This window comes from Melitaea cinxia, chromosome 7 (assembly GCF_905220565.1).
Source record: "Melitaea cinxia chromosome 7, ilMelCinx1.1, whole genome shotgun sequence".
In the NCBI taxonomy this organism is placed as follows: domain Eukaryota; kingdom Metazoa; phylum Arthropoda; class Insecta; order Lepidoptera; family Nymphalidae; genus Melitaea; species Melitaea cinxia.
The window spans coordinates 9,132,170-9,148,922 of NC_059400.1; the positions used below are offsets into that span (position 1 = coordinate 9,132,170).

General features: G+C 33.2%; 1 protein-coding gene across 1 annotated transcript in view; it reads left to right on the forward strand.

Annotated features, from left to right (window-relative positions):
- Nucleotides 1-1,043, forward strand: part of LOC123654985 (tiggy-winkle hedgehog protein) — a 47,026-nt gene extending 45,983 nt beyond the window's left edge. Inside the window, exons 3-4 of the mRNA XM_045590836.1 lie at nt 55-197; nt 576-1,043. Coding sequence (XP_045446792.1) covers nt 55-197; nt 576-1,043 — 611 coding nt within the window. The remainder of the gene's footprint in view (nt 1-54; nt 198-575) is intronic.
- Nucleotides 1,044-16,753: the final 15,710 nt, after the last annotated feature.

A 16,753-nucleotide genomic window follows, 5' to 3' on the forward strand; every position in this document is an offset into this window, starting at 1 on the left:
GTGTTAATGAAAATCCTCCACTTATTTACTTATATATTTAAAAATATATTGCAGAATCATCGGTGGGTACAGGTGCTGGATGCTTTCCTTCTGGATCTATAGTGCATACGCAAAATGGTCCACGAGACATCGCTAGTCTTAAAAAAGGAGATAAAGTACTGGCTGCCGACGATGATGGAAAAATGGTGTATTCAGAGGTAAATTTATCTCAATATTTTGTTTTTCATGTAGTGTTTTTACTTGGAGATTGTTTTTATTAGTGTAAATAAAAATATATAATCAACCTTACCGTACTGCCTTACTTGCAGCTACGTGGTTCTTATTAATAAGTATCTTATTACACAAGTGTTCAATACATGTAACGAACTTACTATAAAGCTTTATAATTATATCAACACAACTTGCGTAGTTTCGTTTAAGTCAGGCTTGAATATCCCCCAAATTAGTTGAACTATGACAACTGGTTCACTCCTACAAGTGAGAAAATATTTGAGAAGTCAAGTTGATTCCGAGATTAGTGATTCCGTACAAAAACACGAACGATTTCTCTAACACTACTTTTTGTAATATTTCAGGTATTGACATTCATCGATCGAGATCCGAATGCAACGCGACATTTCATCGAAGTTACAGCTGAAAATGGTGTGGCTATCACGACAACGCCCTCTCACCTTCTGCTTTTAGCATCTGCTGATGGTTGGCGAGAGTTATTCGCTGCAAACGTACAAGAAGGCGATGTTCTTCTTACTAGAGGATATGGCAGCGTAATGCGACCATCAAAAGTCGTTAAAAGTCGTGTCGTATCAAAACGAGGAGTCTATGCACCTTTAACTAGAACGGGGACGATAATAGTCGATGATGCTTTAGCGTCCTGTTACGCCCTCGTAAGTAGTCATTCCTTGGCGCACGCCGCAATGGCACCTTTAAGGTGGCTGTCAAGCTGGAGCAGTTCCAATGAAAAATCTCGAGGCGTTCACTGGTACGCGAACGCACTTTACAATTTCGGAGACTACATACTGCCTTCTTCATATAAATATCGCTGAAAGAGTAGTTTATGAGTTGTAAAGACATATGCTTTAGAAATTATGCATGACGACGAACCGCGCGCAGGTCGTGCCTAATTTGGACCCTTGTAAATGTAAATAGTTTACTCTGTAAATAATACGGTCATGGAAAATGTAAATAGGTCATGAACAATATGGTTTACCAGAAAAACTGGGTTCGAGAGCAAAGGGTATCCTTAATAAAATCATGTGTATTTATTAAGTAGCGTTAAGATAATCTTTGTCTATATAATGTATTTTTAGTTAACATACGAATATATTTGTAAATTGTGTCGGTATTGTTATTCTGCACAATGCAGAAATACTTATCTGTATGCGCTTATGTTTTTAGAAAGTTGTATAGATATTTGTACTTTATTAGTGAATCTAAATTATCTTTTTCATTTATTAGTAAAGTATTATTAGATTTTTTACAACACTAAGCAGTATTCAGTCAATTCTTTGCGTTTGTAACTTGACATTCCACAGCTCTAATCCTTTTACATACTAACATTTTACAAGAGTAATGAATTGTGATCTTGGTACCTAAACCTGTGCCTTAAGATTTTATTTTTTGTTATGTAGGCTAGTTTTCTATTTAAATTTTGACGAAAAAAATGAAGTTAATCGTGTATTTTTTTTTTAACTTATTTAACAGCATTTGACCTCCTTTAAGTTCACTTGTTAAGTGAATTTAATTATGTTCAGTTGCTTTATTTATTTTTCACTTTACATATTTCTTAAAATTGAATTGGCTTTATATTTATTTTATGTATATATCAGTAGGTACTAACATTTATATTTTATGGTTCGTAAATTTGTTTGACGCGTAATATAAAAGTAATTATGTATCAGACAGTTTTTATATTATAAGTAGTTATATAAGACAAAATAAAAATTTGTCGAGCCTATATAAAAAGTAGAATATGCAATCGTTATAAAAACTGTACTATATCATTGCTCTTGAGGAGCTAAAAGCTTTTTAACGGTCAATCATTATTCTTTTTCAAGTTTTCTTTTTAGTGGAACGTAAAAAAATATTAGGTATACAGTATTCTCTGGGATTTTATAGTAAACTATAAAATGTGTTCACGGCATATTCTTTTTCAAACACAATTGTCAACACTACAAAAAATAAATCTATAGCTATTTCAATGAACTTCTTAACGATCGCATCAAAGATCTAGAACTGAACTTAGGGTTCCTATATTCCTGTAGTTTGAATTTAGTAAAACATCAACTAACTCACATCAGTATTTAGAAATAATAGGTAGGTTGAAAAGTGATGTTATGTATTATTGTCATATTTAAGTAAACAAAATAAGACTCAAACCTCTCCAGTTTATATAAAGGAAGGTTTAGAGGCATTGTCGTCTATTTATTAGTTATTTAATGTAATACTAACTACAATATTAGATTTATAGTTATAAAAGCTTTAACTAATGTTTTGGTACCATACGTACGCCATTTCAATGCCATAATGAATATAAACGTTAAAATACTATTGTGCTGTCTCCTTAAGAAATATAATATTTGTTATATTGTTACATTCAAACGTAGTACTTGCATATACAATAAAGGACCATTGTGCTTATTATATGTATACACATACTTATTTTATTATTACGAGTAACGCAAAAATAAAAATTGTATTTACGCCCTTTACTCAGTCTCAATTAGACTCAGAATTCTTTTTCTGGTGAACGACGTTATCCTTATCTTGATCAAGTATCTTGTAAATTGTAAGGAATCCATGTAATTATTGCGCTTCATATTATTTATTTATTGATGTTATTTTTGTATTGATATAAAAGTCTTAAACTACTTGTGCTGTTTTATTTTTCTTAAACCCTTTAATCACAACTATAATAATTATTTATTTACTTATTTATTTATTTATTTATTGGGGATGGTATACAGCACAGAAGAAGTTACAAAAACAACACAAGAATTAAATATAATCATAAAGGCCAATTACGACCATCCACCCGCTTAAAATTAATAAACGTGAAAATAAGAAAAGGAAAAACAAAACAAACAAGATGATAAAACCGAACAAAAAAAACTTATATACTTTCATATTAAACTAATGAATACCCTTGGGAAGTTTAAATTACTAACAATTAACGGTTTTTTTTAAGGAAATATAACATATATTAAAATGATAATAATAGTAAAGATTATATAAATATTGATGAAATATATACAAATAATAAAAATAATATAAATATAGTTATAAGAACTAATACTTACCTATGACTATAACACTGTGATTTTCTTCTTTGTCTTCAGTCTTTTTTTAATTTGTGAACGTGAATAGCCGAAACATTTCGTTCAAGCTTATTTTAATATAAAACCTTTGTGAGCAATTGACATCATGTTCTTAAGTTACAAATTCAATACAAAACTTTATTAATAACTTTTATTATTAATTTGAACTTTTGCTTCAAATTTATAAGTTATTAACTCTGCCACGTGATTTCATCCTCGTTAATTTAAGGTCAAAACCACTTCTGTGGTCTATGGTAAAAACGTAATAAAATATAATATATCGAATATTCGATATAATATATCGAACCAGTAGTTCCTGGGATAAGCGTGTTTAAACAGACAAAGAAACAAACTTTTCAGCTTTATAATATTACCATAGATATTAGCATAATGTCTTCAGAAAATAATCAGATATTGAAAGTTTTACTGTCACTTAAAGCTAAATAAGATACATTTAAACATTGTTAATCAATAAAAGGGACATTATTATGTTATACGTTTCCTTGTTCCTTAATTACTTAACCCAACAAAACGTTTTAGTTGACTAGTGTAAGAAAGTAAAAGAGTTTATTGATTGAACGTAACTACATCGTTTTTAAAAACTATCACTGATATTGTGTAATTGGTTTTAACTTCACATTTTAACAATATAATAAAGCATTCACAAATCTATACTTAAGGGGGTTGATAGACGTGCGAACTTAAAGTACGCGGTTTTTAATGTCGCGAACAGTCGCGAACTTACTCGGCTTGACGTCGATGACACACGTGAAGCTTACGCATTCTGTGTTGCGATGTCGTCGACAGAAGAAGTTTTGTGTTATATAGGATTGTACCGTATTACATTTTAAAAACCAAAATAAAAAGACTAAGTTCTGAAATAATTCATTTTGAGTAATTTCTCAATCAAAAGTAACAAAAATACCTACACTACAAGCATTACGCGTCCACGGACTGGCGAATCATAATTGTGTTTGCTCGCAAACAAAATCGCAATCGCAAACAAAACAAGAAAACCGACTTCAATTACGTCAATAAGTAACGCATTGTAGGTAGACGAAAAACAGTCAAGTAAATACGCAATTATTAGATATAACTCAAAAATTACTTGTTAAATCGCAATCAAATTGACTACTCGACACACCACCTTTCGATTAAAATAAAAATCACGGAAATCGGTCCACCCAGTCAAGACTTCTGATAACATACATAAAAAAGTACAATCAAATTGAGAACCTCCGCCTTTTTGGAAGTTGGTTAAAAATGGCGGCTTGTGGCTCGCAGTGCTGCCACACATACACGAGCGGATGCGGGTTACGAGCAAAATTTCAAACTTATCGGATCGCCAACGGACTTACTCGGCGGTTTTAAAGTACGCGTACTTAGGGTGACACACTAGCGAAAAAGGTCGTCGAGCCACAAGTTCGCGAACTTACTCGCACGTCTATTACCCCCTTAATACTTGATAGGTTATATGAGCTAACCGCAACTCAGTATATGAATTTTCTACATGAACGACTTTATATGGTTGACTTGCTTTTATGAATTTATTATTTGTAATCTATATTTTACTTGTTCTTTTTTATTTAAATGTCAGGATTATTAAGTCAGGATAATATTCAAGGTTCGCAATCTCTTAATGATGAAAGCAATCAAACTAAATTATAAGTAACTAGCTAACCTGGAGGATTTCGTATCGCCTTATTTTTTTCTGAAATATAATAATTACATATATCAAAACAAAATATAGCCTATCTTTCAAATTGGATCAAACTGCTCACGGTGTGATTTAAAAATTTGATTAAAATCGGTAAAGTAGTTAACTAGTTCAAAATTAAACTTGCATTGCTCACCTTCCTTCATCTTCGCCTTATTCTAAACTGCAATTTATGTTCTACTTATAAAACACTTTACAATTTTTTACGTTTGTAATAACTAATGACCATTCAGACTTGTCATCTGACGTTAACGGATGTCAATTACGGTCGCGTTAAAAAAGAATTAATTTTCTCTTATTCCATGCTCTTTTAATTTAAATACATTTTTTACATAAATTTATTACTTACTTACATTTTTTTTAACGCGCGACAGTGGCCCCACATTGGGCGCCACTGTCGCGCGTTAAAAAAATATATGTAATAAATATATGTAAATGTAATTAAATTAAAAGAGAATGGAATAAGAAATTAATTCTTTCTTAACGCGACGAACTAAATCACAAAGAGGTAAATATACATATATTCTAAAAAAAGGGGGTGATCTGATTGGATTGGAGAAATAAGTTAAATTAGACTAATGTAGAAAGTAATTTAATACAAGGAAACCCAATTTTAAGCTTAATACAAATTTGAATGAACAAACGAACGAACTTTATCTTCCTTTTATGGATTAAATTAACGAGACTAACACAACCCGAAATTATTTTAAATCTACACTGTGGACCGAAATACATTTTTGATTAATCTAATATTAATTTAAACTACACTGTGGGTTCGAATTATTTCTGACACGTGGGTGGAGGTTAACTGTGGTCACTTATCATAGCGGTCTCCGTGACACGTGGCTCCGCAAGAAACTCCCTGGATGATAACCGGCCAAACTCTCGAGTTCAGTAGTCCAAACTCCACGACTCCATCTCCATCACGAGGTCAACCGGGGTTAAAAAAATTTGTTTGGTTAGAGGGAAGAATCCCGATGCTGATCCGAAGAGGTTGAGCAGTTCTTTATCGTAGATGTTGGGCAGTTCTTTATCGTAGATGTTGGAGTCCTAGCAGCCAACCACGGCAACAACGGCATAGCACGTGTCCGCTACGCCAAGGACCCTAGAAGGTCACACCAGAAAGTGAGCCCTTCCGTAGTCAACCCCCAACGTCTCTGAGTTGACACGGAAATGGCCCACAAAAACAAGCACATCCTAACATTTTACAATAATTTAATTTAATAAAACAATAAACTTTAGAGCAAATAAAATTAATCTAACACTCACAATCTACACACATATTCGCAATTAAAACAAGAATAAGTTAGTACTTAAAATTAAATAAAAGTATTTAATATTACAACAACTCACCCAACAAAATCGCACCCTGAACCTGACAGAGGCTGAAGACAAAGGAAAAGGAAGGAGCCGAACAGCACCAGCGCTTATATAGCTCTGAGCCTAATGTACACCGCGAGCCATACCAATGGCTGCTTACGCAGCCCTACTTCACACAAAACACGCTAATAGCGAAACGCCTAGCAATGAGAATAGCACCTCGACGAACGAAATAATTGTTACGAGAATGAAACAAGGAATAATAATATACGCTACAGCAGTGGCCAGAAGCTTCGGGGCTAGCCGCCGGAAGTGCTTGTCGAACTTCCATGACTGTCGAAAACGATTCCCAGGTACTTCATCGTCGACCCAACGGTGATAGAAGTACAAATTCAAATACAAATACTCTTTTTTGTACACTACAAAAAGCTTACGACAACTATAGACGTTCCGGATCGTAGAGCGCCTCTGGGCCCGTGAAAGGCTAGAACCTCCGTTTTCTCTAACGCTACGTCCAACCCGAGCGCCCAAATTCTGGCCACTACTTGGGACACACCGGCTGTTGTCGTCAGTACGAACGGTTACAAGAGTGTGTCTGCGTAGCAAGTGATGGACACTCCCGGCGACGTAGCACCGCGAAACACCCATTCGTAACCTCTATTCCACAGGGACGGCCCGAGAACCGAGCTCCGTGGAACGCCGCAAGACATCGAACACCATGCCCATCCGCCGCTGGTCAGGAACTCAACAGCCCTTCCCTCAAAGTAGTCCGCAACGAGCAATTGAAGGTACTGCTGAATGCCGTGGTATCTCTACGCGGCCTTCACTGTCTCCCAGGGCAAAGAGTTGAATGGTATAAAGGTTTTCGTATAGATTATTCAGACTTAGACAACTGACACTGATACTAGACAAGGTAAAAAATAAACAACATTTTTAATTAATTTTAACTAAGCTTTATATCTACTTAAATTAAATATTACAATGACAAAAAGAAAACACAAGTTAGAATTTAATGTGAATGAGCGCTTACACGATTTATAATTAGTTTAAACTTGTATAAAGTTTTTTATAATAAAAAAAAAAAAAATATTTTACATAAATAAATTCTAGTATATATATATATATATATATATATATATATATATATATATATATATATAATCAGAATTAATTAATACGGTACAATTTGGGGTTGGCGTAACGAATTAAACTTAATTTCCTTTACATTTAATTAATAAAAGTCCTTTGCATTGTCCTATAAAAGCTTGTAAATTACATTTACAAGTCTTAAAGTTGAATCATTAAATATGCAGTGATATACTTCAAATTAAATAAGAAATGTATTTTATCGAATTGATCAATTTCATTTTCACGAAATATACATATTATTTCAGTTCAGAAGTTTTTAACAGAATTTCTAAGATCGATCAAACACATAAAAATACTTTATAAATAACTTTTGAAAATAACCTTTTGGTCGGATCGTTGCAAATATTATTTCAATTTATCTCTTGATAAACACAAAAGATAGCTTTGAGGAATCCGCTTTAAAATTTTAAGGATACTTTACACTTAAATTTTCTCACTGACTATTCCTGCCTTATGCCTTCTTTATAGCCCTTGTTCCATATATTATTTTTTCGCGAAATTATGGCGTAGTTCACTATTCACTGCGGAGTTCGTATTTATGTTTTTAATCTGTTACATTTATAGCTCCTATATGAAAGTCGAGCCACTGAAATGTCTCGTTATTGGAGCGGCTCTATTATTAACAGTATAGGTACGTATATTTAGGTACATGTATCTATCTATCTACCAAGTCGTTGGATCAGTAACATTTCAGGCCAGACAGAGTGCACACGTAACGCCCTTTTAGTCACAAAGTAATTTAGTTATTTGTACTCTCTTAATAATGTCTAAACTGTCTGTCTAGATTTTTTTGTTCGGTTCTATCGATGTTGCGATAAATGTATAGCCACTGCCTGATTTTTAGTATGGCTTCAGTAAAATATTCTTTTACTGTAATAAAAAGTTAAAGAATTATTGAATAAAAGTTTTTCGTTAAAATTTTAACAATAATTTAGTTAATTCTTTAAGGACCCAATGATAGCTTAGCCATATGAGTAGCAATAACTTGTGGAATTTGCGGTAAGTGTTAAATTTTTAATTGTATTTGACGATTTCTTAGTATTTTTATGTACAAGAATAACATTTTTGGAGTTTACTCCTTAAGAAACAACATACGGCGCGCGATTTGAATAAATATGGGGTGAAATTGTGTGAAACAATGAAACAGCAGTGACACTGAGAATGACGCCTTACAGAGCTGTAGCAAGATATAGATACAATAGTATGCCAGCATTTACTGTAATGACACGAATAGCAATCCCTTATTTATATTTTGATTTTAGAAGTTTATTGATTAAATTGATTATAATTTGATTCATCATCATCATCATCATCATCATCATCATCATCATCATTACAGCCTATACAGTCCAGTGGACATAGGCCTCCACAAATTTACGCCAAAAATAACGTGAACTCATGTGTTTTGCGCGTAGTCACCACGCTGGGCAGGCGGGTTGGTAACCGCAGTACTGGCTTTGTCGCACCGAAGACGCTGCTGCCCGTCTTCGGCCTGTGTATTTCAAAGCCAGCAGTTGGATGGTTATCCCGCCATCGGTCGGCTTCTTAAGTTCCAAGGTGGTTGTGGAACCTTGTTATTCCTTAGTCGCCTCTTACGACACCCACGGGAAGAGAGGGGGTGGATAATTTGATTCATTTTAAGCAATTGTTTAATCACGTTTAGTTTAATTATAATAATTTGAATCGTTTATTTATTTATTTATATACATACATATTTTTATTTCAACAGTAACAATGCCATTAAACCCTTATTGGGTTTGTCTTGGCATATTTACATTCGAAGTTCTATATTTTTACAATTACAATAAGAAAAGAAATATATTAAAATATTTGTGTGTGCTACAATCTATAAGTCACAGTTGTTCTCAGTATAAAATACAGGAATACGAATCAAAAAATAAATAAACAACAATTATGCAGTATATGGTGTAGACTAACAAAACATTTAAGAGATGCAAGCATAATGTTTGTGCGCAAAATGCGGGTACATGTCCAATATCGTGCGGACAACACGCTCACAAACAGGTTTATAAACATATTAGCTGTGCCCGCGGTTTCGCCCACGCTGAAACCAGTATGTCACAATGTTTTCCCGGCAAACTTCCAGTGAAACTCTCATCAAAATCGGCTTAGCCGTTCCGTAAACCTTCCTCTTGAAGCCCTCTCTCCATTGGTGAAACTGCATGAAAATCCTTTCAGTAGATTTTGAGGGAATCGATCACATACACTTTTGGGGACTTTGTTTTATAATACACTAACTGTTGCCCGCGACTACGTCCGCGTGAAGCGCACTTCGCGTCGAACAAAGTGATTCGTTAAATTCGTCAGAATTGTGGTATTAAATAATGTAATAATAATATGGTATTGTAGTGTAAATATGTTTAAAATTTACTGCATGCAATTTAGTTTTTAATATGGTTCTACGAAAATATATGCAACGGGATATCGGAACGCACGCTCCTCCGTGACTCCGTGACGACAGGGATAAATTAAAAAGTATTCTAGTAACGTAAAAGGTTAGATATTGTAAAAAAAATTTTTTGTATATTTTTCTTGAGCACATAGGGTTCCAAACGCGGTTATTTTCCTTTAAACCGACCCTGCTGTATATGTTTCATACAAACTATCAACCCCAATTAAACCCCCTTAGCGGTGGAATATGGCAAAATCCGTTCTTAGCGGACGTTTACTAACTATAATCTACCTCCCTGCCAAATTTCATCTTTCGACACCAACAATTTATACTACGCCAACTCGAATTTTCGATAAGTTGGTTTTCTTAATGTAACTTGAATAAATGTGTTTTTTTTTTTTGTAATAAAAAAAATTGTGAAATTGCAATGAATAAATTAACTATTAAAGATACCAAATTTCAAATAAGATTCTTAATTAATTAAAAAACACGTGTCATCGGCGTATTGGTATATTTAGCAATATTAAAAAAAATTGCGTCGTTTACCTATGTCAAATAATGAAGAGAGCCAATTACCGATCCTTGAGCAGTACCAACATTAACATTAACAGCGTCACTTATAGCATCGCCAACTTTAACGTTATATCTTCTGTTGGAAAGATAGTCTTTGCACCATTCCAACAAAGGTCCACGTATACCAGTGGCGTCTAATCTCTCCGCTAACTGATCATGTTTAAAGGTATCAAAAGCTTTACTATATAGTCTATGAATAAAAGCAACACGTGTTTCCTACTATCCAGGTGAGAGTATAGAGTGAGAGTATAGTAGTTATAAATTTGTCTAGCAATATATTTTTCAATTATTTTATTTATTTTAGGTAATAAGGTTATAGGGCGATGATTAGAATATCGATCTGCACTACCTTTTTTGAAAATTGGTCTAATCAATCCACTTTTGAGTTCTGAAGGATATATACCTTGCATTACGCTAACGTTATTTAGTTTTTTTATTGAATTTACAATCTTGTCCCCTATTGCTATGATGTCGAGAGCGCGTATTTTATCTATACCGGGAGCTTTTCTTGGATTTAGTGATTTAATAATTTTATATATATCTCTGCTCTTTGCTTTCTTAAATAGCATTGTTTTGTCTTCATTAATTAGATAGTGTTTTTTTTGTCCAGTAGTGGAGTATTACATTACTGATTTTTTAACTTCGTTTGCAAAATTTTTAGCTATTTACATTACATTTTCATCAATTTTGTACTTTTTAAGTGCTTTTAATATTATGTCGTCTATTGATTTAGTTATTTTACCCATTAAATTATTTATTACTTTCCATGTTTTTCTTGGATCATTTTTGTTTAACAATATTAAATCAGATATGTATTTATTTCGAGATTTAGGTATTAATTTATGGGTTTTATTCTAAGATTATTATACTCAAGGCGTAATAGTCTATTGGTGGGATCTTTTAGGCATCTAATAAAAAGTTTATCAATTTCATTACATTTATCTCTAATTTTTACCCGACTGCCAAGGAAGGGTTATGCTTTTCGCGCGTATCTTGTATGTATGTATGTTTGTATGTAATATTCTTTACTACCTCATATTTCCAGAACCACTAAACGGATTTACATAATTGAGGTATCGTTAGGTTCGTCTTAGCTGCCCAAGTGTTCTTAGATAGGTGACATTAAAAAAAATCAAACATGGCGGCTGCGCGAAGCCATTGTAGTGAATAAAAAAAAATTCTCGAATACTACAATATTGGTATCAAATTGAAGGGCACAATACAAGGATTTTAAAAAGGTATATCATGATTATTATTACCGTAATACTAATAAAGAAATACAATATTAAAGTTTAAAAAATGTGGACTTTGCTCTTTCCCACGCCTATGCCATGCCAAACTCGCCTCCTAGGCGACGATCAACTTCGGGGTGTAGCCTTTCTAATAAAATACAATGGTTAAAAAAAACATACAATTAAAATTACAAATAAAAATTAATAAATGTCACACCAATTTACAATTACATTAATAAAATCAATAACAAATACATAATACCAAATACAAACAAATAATTTTTATAATAATTTCATTATATTAAAACTAATAATTGTTGACTTAAGCAGTCACCTATTTGCTAAAGGTCAGGCTTACGTTGCTTTGAGCAGAGTGAGATCTTTCTCCGGGCTTGCTATTAGTTCTCTTGACCCTAAAAAATTACTTAATCAACCACATGATGTAAACTGTTTTAATGGATTGAACCGATTACGTAATTTGTCTGACTAAAAAAACATAAATAAAATAATAATTAAAAAAAAAACAAAAAACCCGCCTGCGTAAAGAACAACTAATAGAAAATCAACTGAAAAAGCTGGAACAAGATAAAAATTCAATATGCACAAAGTCAGCGAAATAAATAGAAACAATATCAAACATTTTGTGCTGTACATTTACGGTAGTCCTTCGAAACTTTATGCAACGTCGTAGATAATATGCAGTCGGAGGCATGAAATTGAAGGATAAGTCAAATCATTCTCTCTTTGTGCATGTATATATACGTCCGCGTGAAATTTAACAAAAAAGTTATTGTTCAGTTGCGAACTGAACTATTAAAATAAATAATTTTCTAAAATAAAAATAGCCTGAGTTACTCCTTGTTACATCAGCCAGTGAAATTCCTGTCAAAATCGGCCCAGCTGTTTCAGAGGATTAGCTGGAGACAGACAGACAGACAAAAATTGTAAAAAATGTTATTTTGGTATATGCACCGTGTATACATCCACATGTATTTAGTAAAAAACGTTTATTTTAATATTACAAATAGACACTCAAATTTTATTTATAATTATTTTTATATATTTTATTTATATATCTCTTTGATGTTTCTAAATTATTAATATATGCTTAGTAATAATTTTGAAATTTTGATTTGGGTAATGATACTAGTATATTGTAATAAAGAAAACTTTGTTTACCACTATAAAGAAGCTTCACATATAAAAGTGTGTCACCAGTGACGTAGATATGTTAATGTAATTATTTCGGTCGCTGGCGTCCACTGATTCAAGGATATCGCAACTAGCCACAAACGAGGTTTTATTTCAAAAAAAAAATCCTGAAAAGCACTTCTTTTTAATTTACTTTTTCCTTTCATCGAAAATATTAGACGCGTCTAAAGTTTAGTCCGTAAGAATGATTACAGTGATATTTAAGAATGGAAATCCTCTATCAAATAAATCACAGCAGGAATGTCTTGTTCAATATTTGAAGCAGCCCGTCTGGGGATATACCTCAATCTTACAGAAGATCCCAATTAAATAACACTGCTCTTAAGTAGTATTGTCTGTGGTGAGTAAGGTAGCCACAGCTTCTAGGGAGAGTTGGAGGTAAGTTTATCAACGCACTTGTAATACTCTTATCATCAGGCGGACCTTACGCTTGTTTGCCATCTTTAAAATACGGTACTGTAAATCCTAGTATACTATTACATGTTAGGACGTAAATAAAACCGCAGGTTTTAATTACTATAATATTCGTTTTAATATTTATTACATATGGACGATCTTATCGTAGCTAGTGACATCAAGTAACAACTCTAATAATACTCTGTCAATAAACAACTAACGCTTATATATAAAACCTAGCTCACAGAACTTCGTACATCTTAATACTCTTACACAAATAGCTAAAAATTTGTTTACTCGCTAAAGATAAAACAACAACTTTAGTTTACATCGACAAGCTATTCATTGTTAGTCAAAATAAGAATTACTTATACGCATTATTATGAATAATGCAAAAAATACTCATCAGACAAACTCGTAACACACACGCACGTTTATATGCCATCTTTAAAGTATATAAAATATAATAAGTACGTAATTACTTGTGCTAGGTTTCATTCATAAGCTTATGTAGTGAAATAACTAATACTAATACTATTCTGATAATTTATATAGAAGTTTTAGTGGAAATTTTATGGAAAGTTCATTAGCTTAGTTAGGCAAGTCAAACCACTTGAATACGATTAATATTAGTTCCGAAGTTCAAAGACGTATCACTTAAGAACTTGTTAATTGTTTCTTGTCTAACTATAACAGGTATTGTACAGAATAATATGGAATAATGGTTTTTTCTCAATAAATAGTTTAAAATTCAACATAGCTGTTAATTGTAATTAGACAACAGACAAACAGACTTTGGCACGTCAAAATCTAATCTCCTAAGTTAGACCAAATTACAGATGCTTAAAAATTTGATAAAAATTGGTTCAGTAGTTTCGGAGTTACATACAAATCGCCACCTATCGGGTCCGATTGAGATAAAAACTACCCTTTCTCCCAAGTTGGACCAAGTTTCATTGTTAACGCCCACCACCGTAATTCTTATTGGGCATGAGTTATCCTAAAATCCGCTCATCGATCATTTCTACATCACATATGAAATTAAAATGCGGTCTACGAATAATATCAATTGAATCATTAATAACTTACGTAAAATGCTCACTAATATAATATATTATTTAACGTGAACTTTATTGAGTAGCAATAAAGTTTAAATTCCCTCTACATTTTAATAAAAAAACGTTTGTATGGGAAAAAGAAAAGGGCTGTTTTTAAGCTTTTCACGGAGATTATTCGAATTTTTCTCACCGTAAAAACCATCTTTGGACTTCAACGAACATTTTAAAAAAATAATTGGTATAATTGGTCCAGGCGTTGTTGAGTTATACGCTTACGAACACATTTTACGATTCATTTTTATATATAAGACTAGCTGACCCGGCGAACTTCGTATCGCCTAACACAATCTTTATCGTATGGTATTAAAGTTCAAATTGACTTTTAAGTATGATCACAAATCTCTTGTATGGGAGTATAGAAAAGTGTTGTTTTTAGACTTTTTCAGGAAATTTAATTTTTTTTTTGAATTTTTCTCTCCGTAAAAACCATCCTCATACTTCAAGGAATATTTTAAAAAAAGAATTAGCGAAATCGGTCCAACCGTTCTCGAGTTTTGCGCTTAGCAACACATTCAGCGACTCATTTTTATATTATAGATTAAATAATTGTAATTCAAGTTTAATATTTTTAACTGTAATTCCCAAATACTATTTTAAAGAGTGAACGTACTTGCGTGGAGCAATCTACATGTATGAATATAATTTGACTTTAATTTTCACTAAGCGAATGTAGATGGAAGTCGATTCTAGTGTTATTTTCGTATTTTGTCATACAAAAGTAACATTAGAATCGGATTCTTATACTCGTAACATTACAAAAAAATAAACATGAGTGCGGTTCACCCTCATAAAAAGCGTTTTTTTACGTGGGGAAAATCCTCATGGATACCCCTGCTGCGAGGGGGCACCGGAGAGGTTATGTCAGACTTTTACTGACCAAAAACCACCACATACGAGTAGTCATCCGCCTGGGTGGGGCGAGATGGGATCGAGCTAGCATTCGCCACCTCCTAATGAAAAGCGCTTTTTTTACGTGGGGAAAATCCTCATGGATACCCCTCCAGCGCGAATGCACCGGAGAGAATGCAGACTTTTACTGACAAAAAACCACCACGTGTGAGGAGTCATCTGCCTAGGTGGGGTGCTCGCATTTCACCATCTCGCCCCGGCGGTAGGTCCGGACGATGATACCTCCGGGCCCCGGCACAATGGTGGTGTGGCGTGGCTCAGACGTGTGGGGACGTGTCGTGTGGCCGGCTGAAGTCCCCCGACTATCGGCCAGCGAAATGAAAAGCGCTTGCCATAGCGTAACCCAAGTGCGTCACAAGCGCGATGGTGACCCTTACCCTGTCCGACCCCAGAATCTCATGCAAACTTTTTCACTACAGGAACACAACACTACGTGAGAGCAGTATTATTTGGCTGTGCTCCTCTGTATGGCTCTTCTGTGAGGTACTTCCCTATTCGGGCTGCTCCAAAATTTAAGCAAGATAAACCATAGATACTATGTCCTACCACACATAGAATAAAGATAGGATCTCAGATATACCTACCTATCATTTAATTTATAATAAGAATATTTATTTTGTTTTGTTATTTTCTACAAGTAATTAATACGTATTTTTACAGAACCAAGTAAACAATAAATAGAAACGAATGTAAATAAAACAGAACCGTAAGATAAACAGAATGATGTAGTGGATATTGAGCGATAACTCGAAAGGCCACAATTTTAACGCTGACGCCATTGTAGATTGACTGATCGTTTCGCCGCTTGCTATATTTATTTTAGAGGCAGAGAATATAAATAGACTGTAAGGGAAATGAAACATACCACGAAAATTAAAATTAAAATATTCTGCAATTAGAGTTACGAAAACAAAATAATTAAAGAAAATGTTACTAACACGAGGTTATTTTTCTTTTTTCGAGCAATTTTAAGATATTGCGACCCTGATGAACGTGAGCTGCCTATCGTCCGATATATTTAGATATACGTCTACGTAAATCGCATTATATTAAAAAAAATTCAATACAAGTTACTATTGGATATACTATTTGGACTTTTTAATCAATATTAAGTTAATCGTATCAAGAAAATAATAATTTTATATACTACAAAGGTGGCAAACAAGCGTAGGATTGCCGGTAAGCGAATACTGATATATATACTCGTATATACATATATGATTTATAGACGCTTGCATCGCCAGGTGAATTACAAGAAAACTACTTAATATAGGCACATAGTTTTTCTATACACAACATTGAAAAAAAGTATCTAACTCATCGATCAATACTCGACGACGGCAATTATTAAAAGTTTGGAATAAACTATGTATTTACCTACATATATAACGACACTAAAA